This window comes from Cynocephalus volans, chromosome 5 (assembly GCF_027409185.1).
Source record: "Cynocephalus volans isolate mCynVol1 chromosome 5, mCynVol1.pri, whole genome shotgun sequence".
Taxonomy (NCBI): Eukaryota; Metazoa; Chordata; class Mammalia; order Dermoptera; family Cynocephalidae; genus Cynocephalus; species Cynocephalus volans.
In genome coordinates, this window is record NC_084464.1 from 92,119,565 (window position 1) to 92,138,245 (window position 18,681).

Sequence of the window (18,681 nt, forward strand, 5' to 3'; positions counted from 1 at the left end):
GTGTCAATAAATTCTGCTCAATACCTTGGACAGTCTTCAAATTCTTCTTGTTGTGTTAAGAGGAAAATAAACCTTTATGGTTATTTCCATGTCAAATTTAAATAGAGATATCTGAAGATATATTCAGGTTTCTAAAATTATATCATGGGCAATCATATTAAAAAAGAAAGTGATCTCATTGGCACATATACACTGCTTGTGTTCCATTGTTCTCATAAAATGTTCCCTTTCAGTTTTGCTGACCTGGACAAATATAAATAACACATAGCAAACACTGATATGCATCTCACAGGACACAATACATTTTTACAAAATATCTCTAGTATTATAACTTGTAAAAACGGACATTTTTGATACTATGGACAGGTACATTTCACATTATAATGAAAGTGGTGGTTACAAAGGCATTACTCAATTGATGACATTTTTCTACGGGTACTTAGACTTCAAATCGTGTAGTCAAAGGCTTCCCACCTATTTCATTGAGACTTGAAGGACCATCAGTCACTTAAGCAACAGGCTTTCTTCACCATAAACCCCTGGAGAATGGAGTTTGAGCACCTAAACTACTGAGACATTAGCGAACTGATGAATGAGCATAGCGACAATCACTTTTGAACTGAGCATGGTAAACTTAAAAAAATATAACCGATGAGACGACAGACTCTTCTAGATTTTGAGCTTTAAAAAAAAAAAAAAACTTTTTCTTTTCCTGTGTTGCCAGGGAGGCGTCAGGCTCACAGAGCCTCGGCAGACGTGTCTGTGGACACAGACATGGTCACCTTGGCAATCTTGACCGTGCTCTTGATGCAGCTTTCCGCAGCCCTGTGGACACTGGCTGCATTGTTGGCATGTTTGTGCAGGCAGTCCGAGTCCCCCATGCTGTTATCCAGAGGCTGTGCGGTGCCTTCACACGAGGGGAACATGCTCCGGAAAGCGTGTCTCAGGTCCTTGCTCCTCAGAGCATAGATGATGGGGTTCACTGTGGAGTTCAGCAGGCACAGCATGCTGCAGAATGCAAACACCGTCTTAATGAGCTTGTTCATCTTCCCAAAGACATCGTATACCATGATGGCAAGCAGAGGGCCCCAGCAGATGATCAGCACCACCAGAATCAGGACCAGCGTCTTGGCCAGCCTAATGTCCATACGGGCTTGGTCCGGCCGAGTCACCTGTACCTTGCCGTCCTCTGATGTGTGGATGATGATGCTCTTCTGGGTGCCGCGCTGAATCATGCGCACTGCGTGGCTATGAGCCTTCCAGAGAATGTACATGTATGCGTACACGATGAACAGCAGCAGCACACTGGTCACCCCGATCCAGAACATCAGGTAGGTTTCGTCAATGAGCGGAAAAATGTCTGAGCAAACGGATTGCAGTTTCTTGCAGTTCCAGCCCAGGAGAGGCAGCACAGCGATCACAATGGCTATGGTCCACATGAGGCAAAATGCCACGACAGCCTTGGGCCTGGTGACAATCCTCTTATAGGCCAGGGGCCTGTGAATAGATATGTACCTGTCGATGGCCGTGAGGAACAGGCTGCCCACGGAGGCAGTGAAGGAGGCCGTGACCCCGCCCAGTTTGAACAGAAACACGTTGGGGCTGTCTTTGCGGTGGAACACATGGAAGTCAACGAAGCTGTAGACAAAAATGACACTCCCCAGGAGGTCTGCCACCGCCAGGCTGCCGATGAAGTGGTAGGAAGGCCTGCAGCGGAGGCTGCGGGAGTGGAGGATGACACATAACACCAGCAGGTTCTCCAGGACCGTGAAGGTGCCCAGCGTGAGGGACAGCACAGCGATGGCCAGCTGCTGGCTGGGGTTCAGAATCATGAAGCACTCCATGTCCATGAAGTTCTCCCCACACTGGATGTTCTCCTCGTTCTCCTTGTAGGACGACAGAGACTTGTTGTAAAATTCTGTAATGTTCACCTGGTCTGCCGGGACCAGCTGGGGGTTGTCTCCTGCAGTCATCTTTTCTTGGAAGGGACTTCCCCGAAAGGAAGTTAAAGGAAATTTCTGTGGGAAGTACCCTAATTTGGATGCCATGTCGCCTTTGATGTCTTCGTACTGAATGTCATTCGAGCCCACGTAGAGGAGGTCTGTTGTGATGGTACGGAAGGTCGTGTCTGCAAGGCCATCTAGGATCGACTTCATAACCTCAGTCTTCTTTTAGGCCAGACTCAAAATGACTGAGAAGGAGACCCGCAGGGAGGAATCCTAACAGGAGGGAAAACAAACAAGCTGAGTGGTGGCAAAACCAGGAGGATGATTAAAAGAAACACTGGAAGCATTGCAAACATGTACCCTCAGGGGATTTCATTCCTGTCTCAGAACACAGGTCAAGTCCTTGCCAGATTCATTCAAAATGAGTCAGTCACTCAGAGAAAAGACCACACCAGACACAACTGATTCTCTCATTATTTAAGCGGCCTGGATTGAAGTCACTGTATGAGTCTTGTGTGGACTTCCAGAGTCGAATGGGCCAAGCTAAGTGAAATGATTCCTAGACACAATGTGCATTTCACAGTCGTGTTAGGGAGTGTCTACCACCTGGCTTCTACTGTCACACACACGGTGTCCTCTGCTGGTGATGCAGAGTGTCCTCTGCAATGTGTCACAGAGTCTCTGGTCCTAAAGACTTGACCTTTTTAGACAGGTAAAACTAAACGAATAAGACATCCAAAGACCAAGACAGTGTAGAATCAGGTGTGGAGGTGTGCAGTCTATGTGTTAAGTATAAAAGAGGAGACTTGAGCAGCAGAGGCAGCTGGAGGCCATGATGGGAAGACCTGCTCCACCAGGAGTATTTCATCACCCAGAGAAGGGGAGGCGTGTACTGAGCCATGGCTGAGACAAGCTTCTAAACCATCTATACCAACCAAGACAATGTCACTAAGGCCAAGCTTGCACTGAGGCCTGTGGCAAGACTGGAGAGCAGTCATGAGGGGGATGTTTCCAGATGCAGCCCTCACAGGAGGAAGACAACACAAGTGTGCTGGTGACGGGAGACAGGCCCAATGGTGTCCAAGGCTCTCCATGCAGGTGACTAAGAGGAGCGGGCCAAATTTTAATGGCTCTTCACTTCTAACCTAGGCAATTTGGTTTTATTTCAAAATAAACATCCAGATCTGATCTTATTATTTATGTTTGTTGAAAGTGTGGCTATTTGTCTCAGTTTATAAAAAAATTAGAAGTATAGAATGATATCTATTATAATTGAAATAACCGTAAAAACAAAGATTTTATTTATTATCATTTGTCATTCCTAAACATATCACACTGTATGGGGTAGTCATTATCTTGGGAACAATTAAATAGTTTTAGGTCCTCCTGCTAAAATACAGAGATCCTACCTATCTGAATTAATAATTCATTTATTAGTGTATTATCCATTCTACAAATTATGGGGCACCCACTATGTGCCAGGCACTGCACTGGACACTAGTGTCTTGACAACATCAAGAAAGCATCCCGGTCCATGTGAAGTATGTGGTCTGGCAGAGGAGACAGACAGCTGACTCAGCAATGATGACAGAGTGACACAAGAGCTGTGATGGGGACATACAGGATGCTGTGGGACACCTGGGGTTGAGGGCTGAAGGAGGCTTCCCCAAGGACAGGACGTTGATGCCAGGAATACGCAGCATTAGTGCAGGTGGGCACAGGACAAGACTCAGAAAAGATTTTTAAATTGATTTCTTAAGTGCCATGCTTTTTTAAAAGTAACTTGGAACAGGCAGAAACTTGGCCCAGTAACTTGGCCCAGCTTCCCACATTCCACCACCTCCATGTCCAGGTTACCACCACTGCTCACTAGAATGACGGCACCTGCCTCCTGACTGGTTTCCCTGCCTTTTTCTGGTCCCACTCCCTTTTGATCACTTGCCACACACTGCTGGAGTGATCTTCATAAATGTATGCCTGAGTATGTGATTCCCCGTTTCAACCTCTTGGCCCTAAAGACCAAATAGAAACTTTTGGGCCAACCTCTATATCTCAGCCCAGCTGAGCTCCTTTCAGATTCTGACGCTCATTCTTTAGTCCCCAATCCTCTCCACATTCTGTTCTCCTTGAACCGGAAAGTTTTCCACCTCCCACCTACAATCCTACAGGATGAAGTCTAGTAAACAGCTTCCTGTGATCTAGCCCCTGCCTAATTCTAATCCTCTTCTTGCCACCCCTGGCCTTACCACTTGGGCTGTACCAGATAAGTTCCATAAACATGCCAATTTGATTGCTTTTCAACTCAGTGTCTTTGCTCTCACTGCCCTTAACACTCCTCTGCCCAAACACCCTTTCTCTCCCTCTGCCTGGTTAACTCTTCTCTATCCGTTTCATGTCACAATTTCCTGTAGATCCCTGCTTCCCATGTTCACATGAAGTATCCTCTTTGGGGCTCCCAGAATACCCAAGTAGAGTTCTATCATGGCACTTACTAAATTTTCTAATATCTCTCCGGGTTTGCATCTCTTCTGCCCCTTCCTCCCACCCACTAGACAGTAAGCTCATTGAGGATCTTACTGCAGACCTTATTTATGTTAGGATTTACTCACAGAATTTAGTATAACACCTAGCACAAAGAAGGAGGCTCCAAATAAATAGGTTGATTGAATATATATATTTCAAAATAGAACTACAACAACAAAAACCTTTTTCTACCCAAAGTGGGGGAAGAATTCTCCCAATCATAAGGAGAAATAAATATGCTTATAACTTGAATCAAGGTATCTATCTATCCTGAGGAGGTGCCCAATCCATTTGAGCTAGAAAAATGCTCTATTAAGGTTATTAGCATTTTAAATGCAGTTGCCTACATAATAATTACCTAGTCTAAATACTCATGGAATGAACCATATGGCATAGAACTATGGCTAGAGAGAGACACATGAGAATACTGGCAATATCATACCAAATGGTGAACGGAGCACAAGCCCTCAGCACTGATGTGACAGGGAAGCCAACAGGCTCCCTTAGCCCCTCCCTGGTCCTATAACCCTTTGACATGATCAGCGTGACCTGTGATGACAGCAAAGAGGTACTGCCAAACCAAGGGCCCTGAGCCCCATATGGGTAACTTTTGTCATCACTCAGGAAATTGAGCTGTTTTCTTTAGTCTGGGTTTTGGAGCTGTCTGGCACACCGTTTCTGTACTGTCATAGAACAAACCACCAGGGAGCCATCAACTGCTTGACCAGAGGCAGGAATTCCAGGGCACAAACCACACAGGAGCACCCAGAGTTCAGATGGAGTCTGCTGAGCTCAACCAAGTCAGAGCAGTGTCCCAGGAGCAAAGGCTAGTTGCCAAGGCTATAGAAATAAAGGATGCAGAAATAAAAGACCAAAGCTCAACAGCCAAGCCAGTTGCCCAATGTGCTTCCTGGTTCCTTTACCTAAAATCTCTCCTGGCTCCCACTGTCACTCTCAAGTGTCCTTAGGTTCCCTGTTTATCCCTCTGTCAAATTTTTTCTCACATCCTCATCTCTTCCAGAACAAGTCTTATGTATCCCACCATTGAGCTTTTTCTCAGGAGTCAGCTCTTGCTCTTTGCACATTTATGTTTGCTAAACAACTCTATTTACACATCAACATTTTCATCCATAGTTAAAGGGACACAAAAGAAAGCCACAATGTATGAGAGAGCTGTTCCTTACATAGTCCTCACATATCCTCAAACCTAACGTTTGCCTCTGAAGTCCCACCCATACTTAAATACACAGCTTACTGGCCCTGGGAGATGACTTGATGCTCTCTGAATACACCATCACACCTGCACACCTTCCTCCTTGCTCTTGCCCCTCCCTCTGTCCAAATACTCATTCCCAAGCTCTCTGCCCGCTAAATTTATCTTTCCAGGCCTGCGCCAATGGTACTTCTATGTCTGAGACCTTCCTGACCAGCCCCTCCCACCAGGCATAACTAGTTATTTCAGCTTATCTCTTTATTATAGGCCCCACAATATCATTTAATCACGAGTTTACATATTTATTTCCATAACTAGAATGTGGTTTCCAAACACAGAATAGTGTCTTTTATTCCTAGGTGATTTACCAGCCTGATAGCATGATAGCAGGAGAGGGGAGAACTGGGCTCCTATAGAAATGTTCACCTGAACCTAATAAGCTGGCAGTTGGATTTTATTAGCTGGTGCATTAAAACTGTGATTTAATAATATTTATTTGCCTTTTGCTAGAGGACAGAAAGATAATTAACTCAATGGACATTTGGCCTGAAAACCAAAGCTTGAGTCCACATTTTCATGAAGCTACTGGGAGCCATTCCATGGCCTACATTCCTTAAGTCATCTTCCCTCAAGTAACTAACTCCCCCATCAACTTCCCAATTAGAAACTAATTTATTTGAAGGTTTAATTATATATATGTGTGTGTATATATGATTAAAAAGATTCAAAATTCAAAAGGTGGAGAAGGATATACAGCGAAAAGTCAGTCTCTCTAATCCCTGCAACCCAGCCACCCAGCTTTCTCCCTCAGAGGCAAGAAATAAGTTTCCTATAACTCCTTCCAGAGATATTCCATGCATATTCAAGCAAATATATGTATTTACCCCCTCTTTACTTTCTTTTTAGCACACAGTAACATGCTGTACACACAGTTCTACACCTTGTTTCTTCACTTAGAAGTACACATTGAAGACAGTTCTGTATTAGTACACAAAACCTCTCTCCTCATTTAGCAGCTGCCCTAAGGATATGTTAGATGAATGTGACCAGCCTCCTATGGATGGAGGTTTAGGGTGTTTATCATCTTTTGCTGTTACAAATAAAGCTGCAATGAATTATTTCCAACCACATAATGTTTCCCATTTCTTATGGTATTGTGAGTAGTCTTTCTACTCATCTAAGTTCATACCTTGGACTTACTTGACTTCTACAATCAGGTAGACCACTAAGTCTTGCTGATTTTCCCATTTTAAACATGAATAGAGAACTAATGGGCAGGTGGCACTCTGAACTTTTTACATATATCAACGTACTTATTCTCACAATGGCCCTAAAAGGTAGATGGCATTATTACCCCCATTTTCAGATGAAGTGCACAGAGGGTAAATAATTTGCCATTCACACAGCTAGTACGTGGTACAGCAGGCCTGAAACCAGATGTTAGCCACATTTCAAGTCCTTCATAGCCCCATGTAGCTAGTAGCTACCACATTGGACAGTTAGGTCTAGAGCCCTTGCTCTTAACCTTTATGACACATCATCTCTCTAAGCTAAGACAGGGATATTACTATCTTCTTCATTTTCCCCACTGATTCCAACCTGTCAAAGCACTAGTCAATGGAGTGAACACTGAATTAGGAGTCTGCAGACCAAGATTGGTGTCTTTCATCAGTATTTCATCAGTATTTCTCAGTATTTCATCTGAAAAATGGGGACGATAATGACAATAATGCCTAAATCACAGAATTGTTTTGAAAATTAAATGAAAATATATGTATGTAAAACAGCATAATGACTGACACAAAACTAAGACTCCAATAAATTTTAACTATTATCATCACTTAGTACTTATGGCTTTTTGCCATATGCTATATACTAATTATATTTCAAGAATATATAATATATACTAACATATAATCTATACTAATTATTATAATAATATATATCTCAAATATTCATTGCCTTAATTAGATCTTAGGCTGCTTATTTAATTTTATTTTTGCCTCAGCACTAAAAGCATAAAGCAAATAGAAGATACATGGATGAGAGAGGGGGATCCTTTATTGAATGTCTACTACATGCAGGCATTTGAAACACTTTACATGCATTCCATCATTAAATTGTCATGACAACCCTACTAGGTTCTTATTTATAATCTCCATTTCACAGATGAGGAAATGGAGACCATCCAATGTTAGGTAAATTGCCCGGAATATGAAGGCTTTGCAGATGAATCCACATTTCTCAGACTCCAGAATCTGTTTTTAGACTTTATATGCTGTTTTAAGGATTAAGAGTAACTAGATTAAAGCTATTTTGCATCTAATATTCAAGTCTTCTAGCTTCTTAAAAGTGTAAATTAGGCATTTTGCCAGTAGTAATTAAGACTACCTTCTACTAAATCACTATTTCCTATCCCTGCCCATCTAAGTGGATATGCCTACTGGCATGGCCCCAAGGATTAAAATTTTGGTATTTGAAAGAGCTGTAAAGCTTCTTCAGTAAAGACAAAAAGGGTCACAGACATTTTTTCAGTAATGCAAAAACAGGTGTTCCTGTGATTTACTCTGTATTTTGATCACCACATATGTGATCACAATTTCCCATTTTAATGCAAGCAAGCACTTTCATTAAACCAAACTACATAGCTTGTTAAAATCTAAGCCAGGGTATGGTGTAGTTATGAGATACAGAGTAATTTCTGCCCAATATAAACCAACTTAATTAAACAATACAGTTTAAAAAAATAAATGGACTTTGCGCAGCTCAAGGATATTAGTAATGTCAAAATACCACTGTGCACAGCCTATTTTAATAGTTAATGGGATCATGGCAGGAAAACTGTTCTCTGTATTTTGGTAATTCTTTCCTTTATTTCTACATTTGGATTATTACAGTAATTTCCACCCTATTACTTTTTGCATCAAGAGTTTTATTTGAGACTTCATTAGTAATATACCTTACACTTTGGGGGACATCGCTTCCATTAATTTTGTTTTTGTTTGCTAGTGGGAAAATCATAATCGGAAATTTCTAGCAAGATGTGTAGATGTACCTATTAAAGAAGCAGTTGGTTTTTATTACAGTTATAGTATAAGAATGATTGAATGACACTTGAGATTTTCCTAGAATTCTGTTTTTAAAAATACAACCAACATATTCTAACAATTTAAGCTATAAATTATGCCTTTACAGTAACAATAATAAAAATATTTTAATGTGTTGAATCTATTTTTTAAACCACTTCAATTTTTAGAATAACATTACCCATTCTTTTTGCACATCTCTCTATATACATACCTGCCTTCCCCCACCCCCACCCCCAAACATATATATATATATCAACTAGCAGGCTATAGTATTACCAAAGGAATTTTAGGGTTATGGCAGCAGCTGAGTTTTTAAAAAAATGTTTATCCAGAGCCCATATCTTTATTTCTATAACCATTATGGGTATAAAACGTCCATGTTTCTGATTAGGCTGAGCACGGAGTAAGTCCTCAAAACAAGACTTCAAATAGAATTAGAGAAATTTCTCTATCAATATAATTTAACAGTAGTTATTTTAGTCTTCATTGCCCCACTGAAGACCTTCTTTGTTTTAGAGAGATGTTAGAATAATTTAGGTGTTTATCACTGTTGCATCTATAGTCAAAATCCTTGTAGTTCTGGCCTGTGTAGCATCTCTGGAGTAATAGACAATAGACTGGTTTTTGCTCCCTGCAGGATATCATGTCTGGGAAAGCAGAAAGCACTCTAGAAGCATCAGCACTGGTACTCCCTAATATAGTTATAGACTGTATTGGACCACCACACTCCTCCTCTGACATTCTAAGTTTATAAATGCTTGAAGAAGACAATGCCAAGCTCAGAGTATCTAAATTGATAGGAGTCCAGGATATCAAATGCAGGAGTTCTAGTTCCTTGCTTAACCCTGCTGTTTTCCATACTTTGTTGGTTCTGTGTAGTTCTACTTGGCTGCCATCATAAAGGAGCCTTGTGAAGCGTTCAAGAGAATGAAGGTCCCAGTGGACATATGTTTGTTATTTTCCATCCATTTCTGAGAACAAGTCTGGTTTCTACTAATTTGATCAAGAAAAATACCTTGCTAATGTATTTCTCTAAAGTTAATAGGAAAAATTTTAGTTGACTCTTATAACTACATTATGTCTAAGTCATGTCCTCACTGTACATGGCAGATCTCCTGGGCCAATCTCCTAACTCAGTGATTGATGTTTCTGCTTCAGCTGAATGGGCAATAAGTCTTTTCTAACTCTTACCTAATCATTACAGTTTTAGAATTATTAAAGTTGTTTGGTCACTTTTTCCATCATCATCTACAGCAAAGTCAGATAAATGATCGACTTAATTATTGAGATAGTTCAGGCAAAAATACACAATCCTTCTTCCTTGTAAAAATACCAGCTCCTTTTCCTATATATGAAATAAAATCCCATTATGCTAGTAATGCTTGGTTGGCTCTCAAAGCTTCAGTTCTTCATATATTTTGTAACATAAAATAGAAGTTATTTAATGCACCATTTTCTCTGGTTTATTCTTTGCTAACAATATGAGTGTTGAGTTTTCATAAAAATATATCAATTAATATGAACTAAAGACATTAAGACATATAATTCTATATTTCTGTTCAAATTTAATGTGAAATATGCCTAATTAACATTTAAGGGCTTGTTACAACTGAATTTCAGGGCTCAAGAAAAAAATGATGCCTTAAAATCACAATGGCTTAGGTGTTATTTGGTGAAGATGCTGCAAGAAAAGCCTGTCACAAAGGTGAATTAATGATACAAACAAAATTTGTTGACTTGTATATCAAATTCCATTCACCACTTAATTTTGCTCTACTTTTCTGATGTTTCCTCTTACTAAGTGCCTTGGCCTTTTTCTTGAGACAGAGACATTTTCTACATAGTCTGGAAAGAAAGCAATTATTGAAGCAGCCTTCCTCCTACAGAGGACATGCAAAGTTTTCAATTCAATAAAAGCCATGGTCCATATATGAAATATTCCTTAAGAGTGTCTTTATCTTGCATTTCACATTTGGTCTTTAAAAGTAGAAAGTGATATATTATTTTGGCTCATAAAATAGGTAGAATCCAGTAAACAGGCTTTTATCATTACAGCTCATTATCAAGGATTCCACAGCAATAGTTAAAAGTACATATGCAACATGATGTCCAATTGTGCAGCATAGCTTTCACAGTTTCTTCCCTCTTCATCTGTCCAAGAAGGGGTATTTTCTTTTTGAATCCATGACTAAACAAATTTGGCCCAACTAAAAGCCAAGCCTTGTTTCTCCAGGTTCAAATCTGAGAGAATTAGGGTAAATGCACAATTGGGAAAATCCCAATTACCAAACATTTTCATCTAACGAACATCTGAATGTTTATTATGTGCCAGGCATTGTGCTAAGTGTATATAACATTTTTCTTTAATATTTACATGAACCAGATGCTATTACAATCTCCATTTTACACATGAGAAAACTGAGGCTCAGAGAGGTAAAAATGCTTTGCTCAAGGTCTCAAACTAGAGGCAGCAGAGCTGGAACTTCAATCCAGGTCTGCGTAACTCTAAGTCCCTACTAACACTAAGGTCCAGGTACCATTTAATACCTGGACCTTACCTTTTCTTTCATTTCTAGGAAGGGGGAAGAGTTGGTTTGGGGAAAGGAAGTCATAAATAATACATGATAAGTTTACATAGTGAACAACTAAAATCTGAAGGAATGATCCATTGACAGCAAAAAAGGCTGCCCATAGCACTTGTAAACCATCTTTGCCCCCTGGTCTTCAGGGACAACGTATGACAATTAACTATAAATAAATCCTAACCCTGGATTAGCACCTTGTTTATAGCAACTGTTGGCAAATAATAAATAAAATCTAATTCATCTTTGCCACTGGTTTTTAAATTAAGGAAGGTGTTTTTTTTTTCATCAGTCAATTCTAAGGATTGTGGATGGTAACGGCACTTTCCACAACACAGTGAGACATGAAGAGGGCACAGTCTTTAGGTCTGAATTAGACATAATGGTTGTTAGTAAACAAAAACTTCAACCATCCATTCCTTACATAGAGAAATTTAAACTTCACTTAAAATCACTCAACTTCCCACCATAAACACTGTGGGTTTCTTAGACTCAGTGAGAAGACTATCTGTGGCTAGTTCCTAAGTTCTTGGCTAAAATCAAGGTAGACAAATTGCATAAACCTTATTAGGGCTCCAACAAGCGAATGATCGTTATAGACTCCTGGTGCCCAATGGGCACCTAATGCTGTGTTAGCACAGCAATGTGGCTGATGGATATAAAGTTACAGGCCTTCACATGCTCCATCTAACACATTTTCATTGAACGCATACTCTGTGCCTAGCACTACAGACATTATATTCCAAGCCATGAACATTTTCTGTGATATACTATCCCTGAAATATATCCATGTTTCACACCCATGCCATAGATATGGGTCAGGTCAAGGAAGGAGGGGAACTGATTCTCCACTCCATTGCACCCCATCAAATAAAGCCCACCCATCTGTCCTCCCCTTCCCACAGATGAAAGAATAGAATAGAATATGAAATCATGTAATAGGGATATATTTAATCATCAAACAGTATTGGGCTGTGTAGATATTCTTCCTATACACAAGGGTACTTCAAAAAGTTCATAAATGGATTTGCATTATCTTTTAATTCCATTTTTCCACAAACTTTTTGAAGTACCCTCATACATATGCTTTGAAGTTTTCTCCTGGGAAAGATGATGCACCAATGCCCAGCCATCCTGTAACAGTCTTTCTTGTGTCTAAACCCTTCAGACCATGAACACCTTGAGAGTTAGGACCTGTCTTATATAGCCTTGTAGATCCTCTGCCTGGCACAGAGTGGGTATTAATTACTTATTTATTAAATGAAAGTTGGCATGCATCAGCAACATGGCAGATCTAACTTAACGGAATGGCTTTTAACTATGGATAGTTTTCTTTAGCATAAAGCCAGCTGATCATGAGGAGATTAAGCCTGAATCTTGGTCTCATAAAAATACCCATCTGAAAAAGTACCCAAATGTAAAAATTACATAAAATGCATCAATAATTATTTACCCCAGGATCTTTTATCTCAGTACCAAGTAGAACTTATATTGGTGGCAAGAGGAACTTACGAACAAAGATCAGGTATTTACTTTTTATTTTGATCCTTGTTCAGCATGGGTGTGTATTATAAACCACAGTGTTCAGCCACATAACCATATGTAAAGACATGTACAACCTTGAATGAATCCTAATTACATGCTGTCGATAGACCTTTGGAGACAATATATGAACTTATTATTATAATGGGTTTTTTTTACTTTCCCCAAGTGCATGTTACTATGCATTGATTGTTCCCAAATGACTGTCTCCATTTGCAAGTATGTTTTCAAAACAACGTATCAAGAGAAGTTATGTGGAAATTCAACCACTAGATGGAGTGGCTTTTATAAGCCCTTAGGAATCAACTTGTTATTCTGTTCAGTGGACATAATTCTTGCTTTGATTCAGCAACTTCTCCTTCTGCTACATTTTTTGTATTTTACAACTGAATGAATTAAAAGATAAATAAGAAAATACGTTATGGGGGATTAAAATGAGTTATTACTACTGCCTACAAAAACTAAATTTCTAATTACTTTTTGGAGGAAAGGGCATTGAGAAAATTTAATATATTGATAAAAATTAGTTGTGAATATTTGGAATTCTGCCTCAAGAAAGTAATTAAGAATGAGTAAAGGAAGGTAGTTCCACTGAAAACAAATTTGCTTATGCCAAGAGATGCTAAAAGTAAGAGGGAAGGTCTCAGGAGCCAAAAATCAATTCTAATAACAAACTCAACTCATTTCTATTTTATTAAACATTTAGCTTTCCAATTTCCAAATATGAAATCACCAACAAAAGTCATAAGTCGGTGATGAAAAAGAATAGAAATTATTTTCTATTGCTACAAGGACTAAAATGGAATATTTCACAAGAGAAGTGAATATTTGTTCAAATACTCACATGAATTGGAAACACAGTGACTTACTAAATAATTCGATTTCTTTTCTACCATCCTCTCACCGGAATAACTTTAAATAAGTTTTTATTGTTGTATAAATCCAGGGTTTCCTTCAAACATTATTTTAAATACTAGTATATACTGCCTACTTTGGTTAAAATGTTTAGAAAATTTTCAATGTGCACTAACAATGCAAGACAGAGGCAGAAAAATATGCCTTCAAGATGCAAATAATTATATATAAACAGAACTGGAAGAACTAGGTTTTGGTAGTGTTGCAAATATGCTTTGGAAATGTAGTTATGATTAAGAAGTAAGAATGCAAATTGAATGCAAGTACAGAATTTTTATGCCACTGAAACCATGAAGTAGTTCTATTATACTCATTCAAGATCAAACTCTTCCTAAAGTTTGTATGATACAATTATGAGATTCTGAACAGAGCTGAGGAACTGAAAGTGTTCAGAAAAAGTGATGTGAAAATAAAGAATTAGTAAGTAAGACAGGTGTAAGTAGGCTGGAAATTCTAGTGTACCTGTTAAAGAATGGTCTGAGAAGCTCCAATGTGGTTTGTAAGTGCATGCAGGATTATTCCATAGGTCAGTGTCTCTCAAAGGGTTGTTTCCTAACCAGCAGTATCACATCAGTATCATCTGGGAACTTATGAGAAATGCAAATTTTCAGACTCCAGTTCAGATCTGTGGAATCAGAAACCCTAGGGTTGGGGCATATCTGTGTTTTTAACAAGGCCTTCAGGAGATTCTAACATATTCTAAAGTTTAGGAACTCCTGTTAAAGATTATAGAGACCTATGAAAAAGACTAAATGACGGTGGGAATAGAATTAACCTTTAAGAAAAACTGAGGTTAGAGAGGAAGAAAGAACATTTTTGAGTATAGGATTTTAGATCATTGGAATGGATTGCTAAGGGCGCCTGCTCATGATAAAGTAGCCTCCCACGGAATATCTTTAAAAGCAGGCATTCCTATTTGACTTGAATAGAATAATGCAGTCTAGCCTGAAAATAATCTTAAGGAATGGGGAATCTCTCAAGGTTTTTCAGTCTACAATTTCAGGGCTTCTCTGGAGTTTTTAAGGAAACTTATTGTCATATATTTTGCCCAGCAAAGGAAAGTAGCTTTAAAATGTAACGTGTACTGACACAGTATGTAGATATATATTAAGAACCCTACACCATTATTTCCTAATTCTGTTTACAAACTCTATGCAAAGCTTTGAAGAACTGCTATGTTATTTTTTGCAACACCACTGAGAAGAAGCCCATGATTACTGAGCATAACAGAACAGGAAAAAAGTAAAAGTAATTACATCTCAGCTTATTTTTTTTTAAGCTGGCAACATTTTTTCTTCTGTTCTTTGCCCCCAAACCATAAAATATCACGAGATGAACCCAGAAAATGACAAACTAAATGAAAATTTTGCAGTAGGTCCAAGTAATACAGATCTACTACAAAACTGTCTTACGTAATTGCTCTGGTAATTACACAATTTACACTGCTTATAGTTAGTATCTTTCAAAAATATATGAAAGTTATAAATATATAGAAATGTATCCCAAGGTACTTAAATGTATGATTCTGGGCAAACTATTCCCTAATTATGTCATCAACAAAAGTGGATAACAGATTACTCATAGTTACCTTAGCTGAGGACTAAAATCATTCAAAGGTTTCCCCTTTTTTGTTTATAACAAGTAAATGTCATTTCTGAAAGTAATTGTATATCTTCCAAAGTAAAATTCCCACATATGCAGAGATACAGAATTCTCTGGACAATCTTTTGCTTACTTTAGTTATTTGTTAAATTGTCTAGCTTTCCTTTTTTTCAATATACACACTGCTTGCTCACCACAACTTACACAAAAGCTAGAGAAAACATTTACAAATTCTGGTAGTAATGCATTGAAATGAGTTGAAAATCTGGTCCATTTAACCAGCCACCATGGAATAAACCAAAATACTCATATCTGGCATTAAATTAAGTCCCTCTTATAAAGACTAAATAACTTTGATTTATTTTTAAATGTAGCTGAGTTAAAAGTAAACCCCAGTGACAAAGGCATACTATCTAAGTAATTTTTTTTTGAGAGATCAATGATATTGGTTTACTTGCTATATTAAAAACATCTTTTTTAGTCTCTTGACCAACAGAAATCAATGTTATAAAATTACCTGTACAAATGTCCATATAAGTAGAAATTTATTTTTTAAAAAATTTTTAAGCTTGGTTTTAAAAAAGTATACTTGAACTTATCACCAGTTTGAATGTAAGCAACCCTTATAACTTAGCTCAATTTGCAGAACTCATATTAATTCCAATTTTCTTCACTAAAAGGTATGGTCTAAAAGAATGTATAAAGAAATGATGAAAGAAAGAGAGGAACCATTTAAGCACAAACTTTGAAAACCATAATTTTCTAATTATATTGTACTTTAATTATATTTAAATATGCTATAGTCATACACAGTTTGTGAAAGCATTTGTCAGTATATTAAACTACCACAACAGATTGCCTGGCACATCTTTGAAAAATGCCTCTGCTTTTCTTTAAAAAGCAATAGCATGGAATTTGCTAGTAGGGAAAAAAATAGATATTACATGATCAAATTTAGGAAACTACACAGCACTTTTTCTCCTGAAGTTAAAAAAAATCAAATAAAAAAATTTTTTTTAAAAATTAAAAATGCTATTTAGAGTTGATAATGGTAGTAAAGAATCAAGTCAAAGATATCAAATCTCTAGTCAACAAATCCAAACTCTAAGCAATTAAGAATTCAAATAAGAGTAGAAGAAATAATACACTAAATAATAAAATGTTGTACTCGTAGGGAAAAGTTATTTACCATCTGTGTTATGAGAAAAGGGAAATTAAATCCCTTCTTGCATTAAAAAATGCAAAGTCTAAACTTACTAAAAACTACAGAACATAATGCAGTACCACAATGGGTTAAAAAAAGAGTTGACTAAAAAACAATGATTCCCATCTAAGCAGTCTCAACTCACACATTCAAAAACAAAAGAAAACAAAACAAAGAAAGCAAAATTTTGAAAGCTTTCCTAAAGTGCAGGTGTGAAAATTTCTCCAGCTGGGGCTAAAACAGAATTCATAGTATTCCCAGAACAACTGCGATGACTCTGCCAGGCCCATTTGCTCAGGTTTGAGGAGTAAACAATTCTTCCCTCAAAAAACCATATAAAGACAACTATGAACCTCAAGAATCTCATGGTCACTAAGTTATTAAATTAACCTGTCCAAATGAAACTTTTAAATTAAAGTCTATCCCAACAGTAATAATTAACAATCTGTATGGAAAATACTTCAAATACATGGAAAATATCAATGAAAAATAGACCAAGAATAAATTTGTACATGCAACTAACTGTACTAGAAAAACTATTATAATGAAACGTACTTTATTCACCATGAGGCACACTGTTCGGTGAAGAAATATGACCCAGGAAAGCATTTATTAAATATCTCATGTTAAAAACTAGAGATAATCAAATTGATTACTTTATGTAATGGCTCTGACCTCTTCTTACTTATATGTCATAAGCATACCTATTATCCACATAGGCAAGTTTGAGATAGAATTTCACCTAACATCAGACAATTTTAATAGCAGCAACAGAGGTGATGGGGACCATTAAAAACAATGCTTCCTTTCACCCCTCACAGATTTCCTATAGTTTTACCTTACTTGTGATAGTATTATAATGTGTTATATATAACAAATGGAACCATCTTAACAGGCATTTTGTGAAACAGTAATAACCTTCTATATTTTCTTCCAACAGGTACAGCCCTAATTTCCAAAAATAATAAACAATTAGCAAGATAGGTAAAAACTGTCTTAAACCCATCAGTGTTTATAATAAAAGTATAACCAAATGTAGTGATGCTCATCCTGGCATATTTGCAAGATTCTTAGAACACATGAGACTAGAATGGACTATCCTGAAAAACAAGAACAGCCTCTTTTTGATCCAAGGTGGACATTTCCTTTTGCCTTGAGTGTTCAGTGTCCATCTGCACAGCCGCTTTGAACTTGGACATTTTCCCAAATTTGTAGAATTTATTTAAAATCAGAATTATATGTTCGAATATATAAAGGCAACATGTAAATTTTTATTTTGGTCATGATCTACATTGATCAAAAACTTTGTTTATGTATGTATGTAAAACTGTGTTTATACATCCAGTTATCTCAAATTATGCAGCAATATAATATCAAATCAAATATCAAATACTGGGTGATATTTATGGTTTCTTTTAGTCCAGAAAATATTTTGGGGAAATCTGAATTGATTTAAGTTATAAGGTTAATTCAATCTAATCCAAGAATATATAGATAAGTGGATCAAATGGTTATCAAAGTACTAAATAGCAATTCAGTGGCAAAGTGTTGAATTCCCCCAGCCCCCCACAAATAGCATTCATGCAGTTATAATACAAAGTTGACATTTTTGTGAGAACAAAATTAGGAAAGAACTGGAGATTCGGGAGGGTTAATATGATGCTAAAATTTTGTCAATACAAAGTACATAAATTGATTTTGCTTTCCTCTTATTCTTCAAGTTCTCTACCAATCTTCAGTCAATAAGAGAAAAATCAGCAGAGCTGATAAAAAATATAGACATGCAATATGTAAACCTGGCCCTCGCATAGTTTTTCAAGCAATGTTGGGTCCAGGTTGTTTCATAGTCAAAAGCAGAATTATAAGTAATTTAAACGCAAAGGCTTGTTTTACTCTATTTGTCAGTTCAATTAGAAAATGATAAATACAAAAATAGAAGAGACAGACTTACACTGGTGGAAACATGGCATCCTTTTTAGCAGGGAATGAAAGCTCTCATCTGTGTTCTTTATGCAACTGAGCTAACATAATTATCCCAAGAATAACAGGCAGCAACCTAAAGGAC

At 37.6% G+C, this 18,681-nt stretch overlaps 1 protein-coding gene across 2 annotated transcripts; it reads right to left on the minus strand.

The window, feature by feature from the left end:
- Window positions 1–737: 737 nt before the first annotated feature.
- On the minus strand, window positions 738–2,156 carry CNR1 (cannabinoid receptor 1). 2 transcript variants are annotated; one of them, XM_063098125.1, is made up of 2 exons: window positions 2,091–2,156; window positions 738–2,018 (listed from the first exon to the last, which is right to left on the minus strand). In XM_063098125.1, exons 1-2 carry the CDS (start codon window positions 2,154–2,156, stop codon window positions 738–740), a joined length of 1,347 nt encoding a protein of 448 aa, XP_062954195.1. The 2 variants fall into 2 exon arrangements, with proteins under 2 accessions (XP_062954195.1, XP_062954194.1); XM_063098124.1 differs by having other exon boundaries at window positions 738–2,156.
- Between the last annotated feature and the right edge of the window lie 16,525 nt (window positions 2,157–18,681).

Coding starts and splice junctions, on each gene's coding strand:
- CNR1 (XM_063098124.1), bottom strand. CDS start 2,156: ATGAAGTCGATCCTAGATGGCCTTGCAGACACGACCTTCCGTACCATC.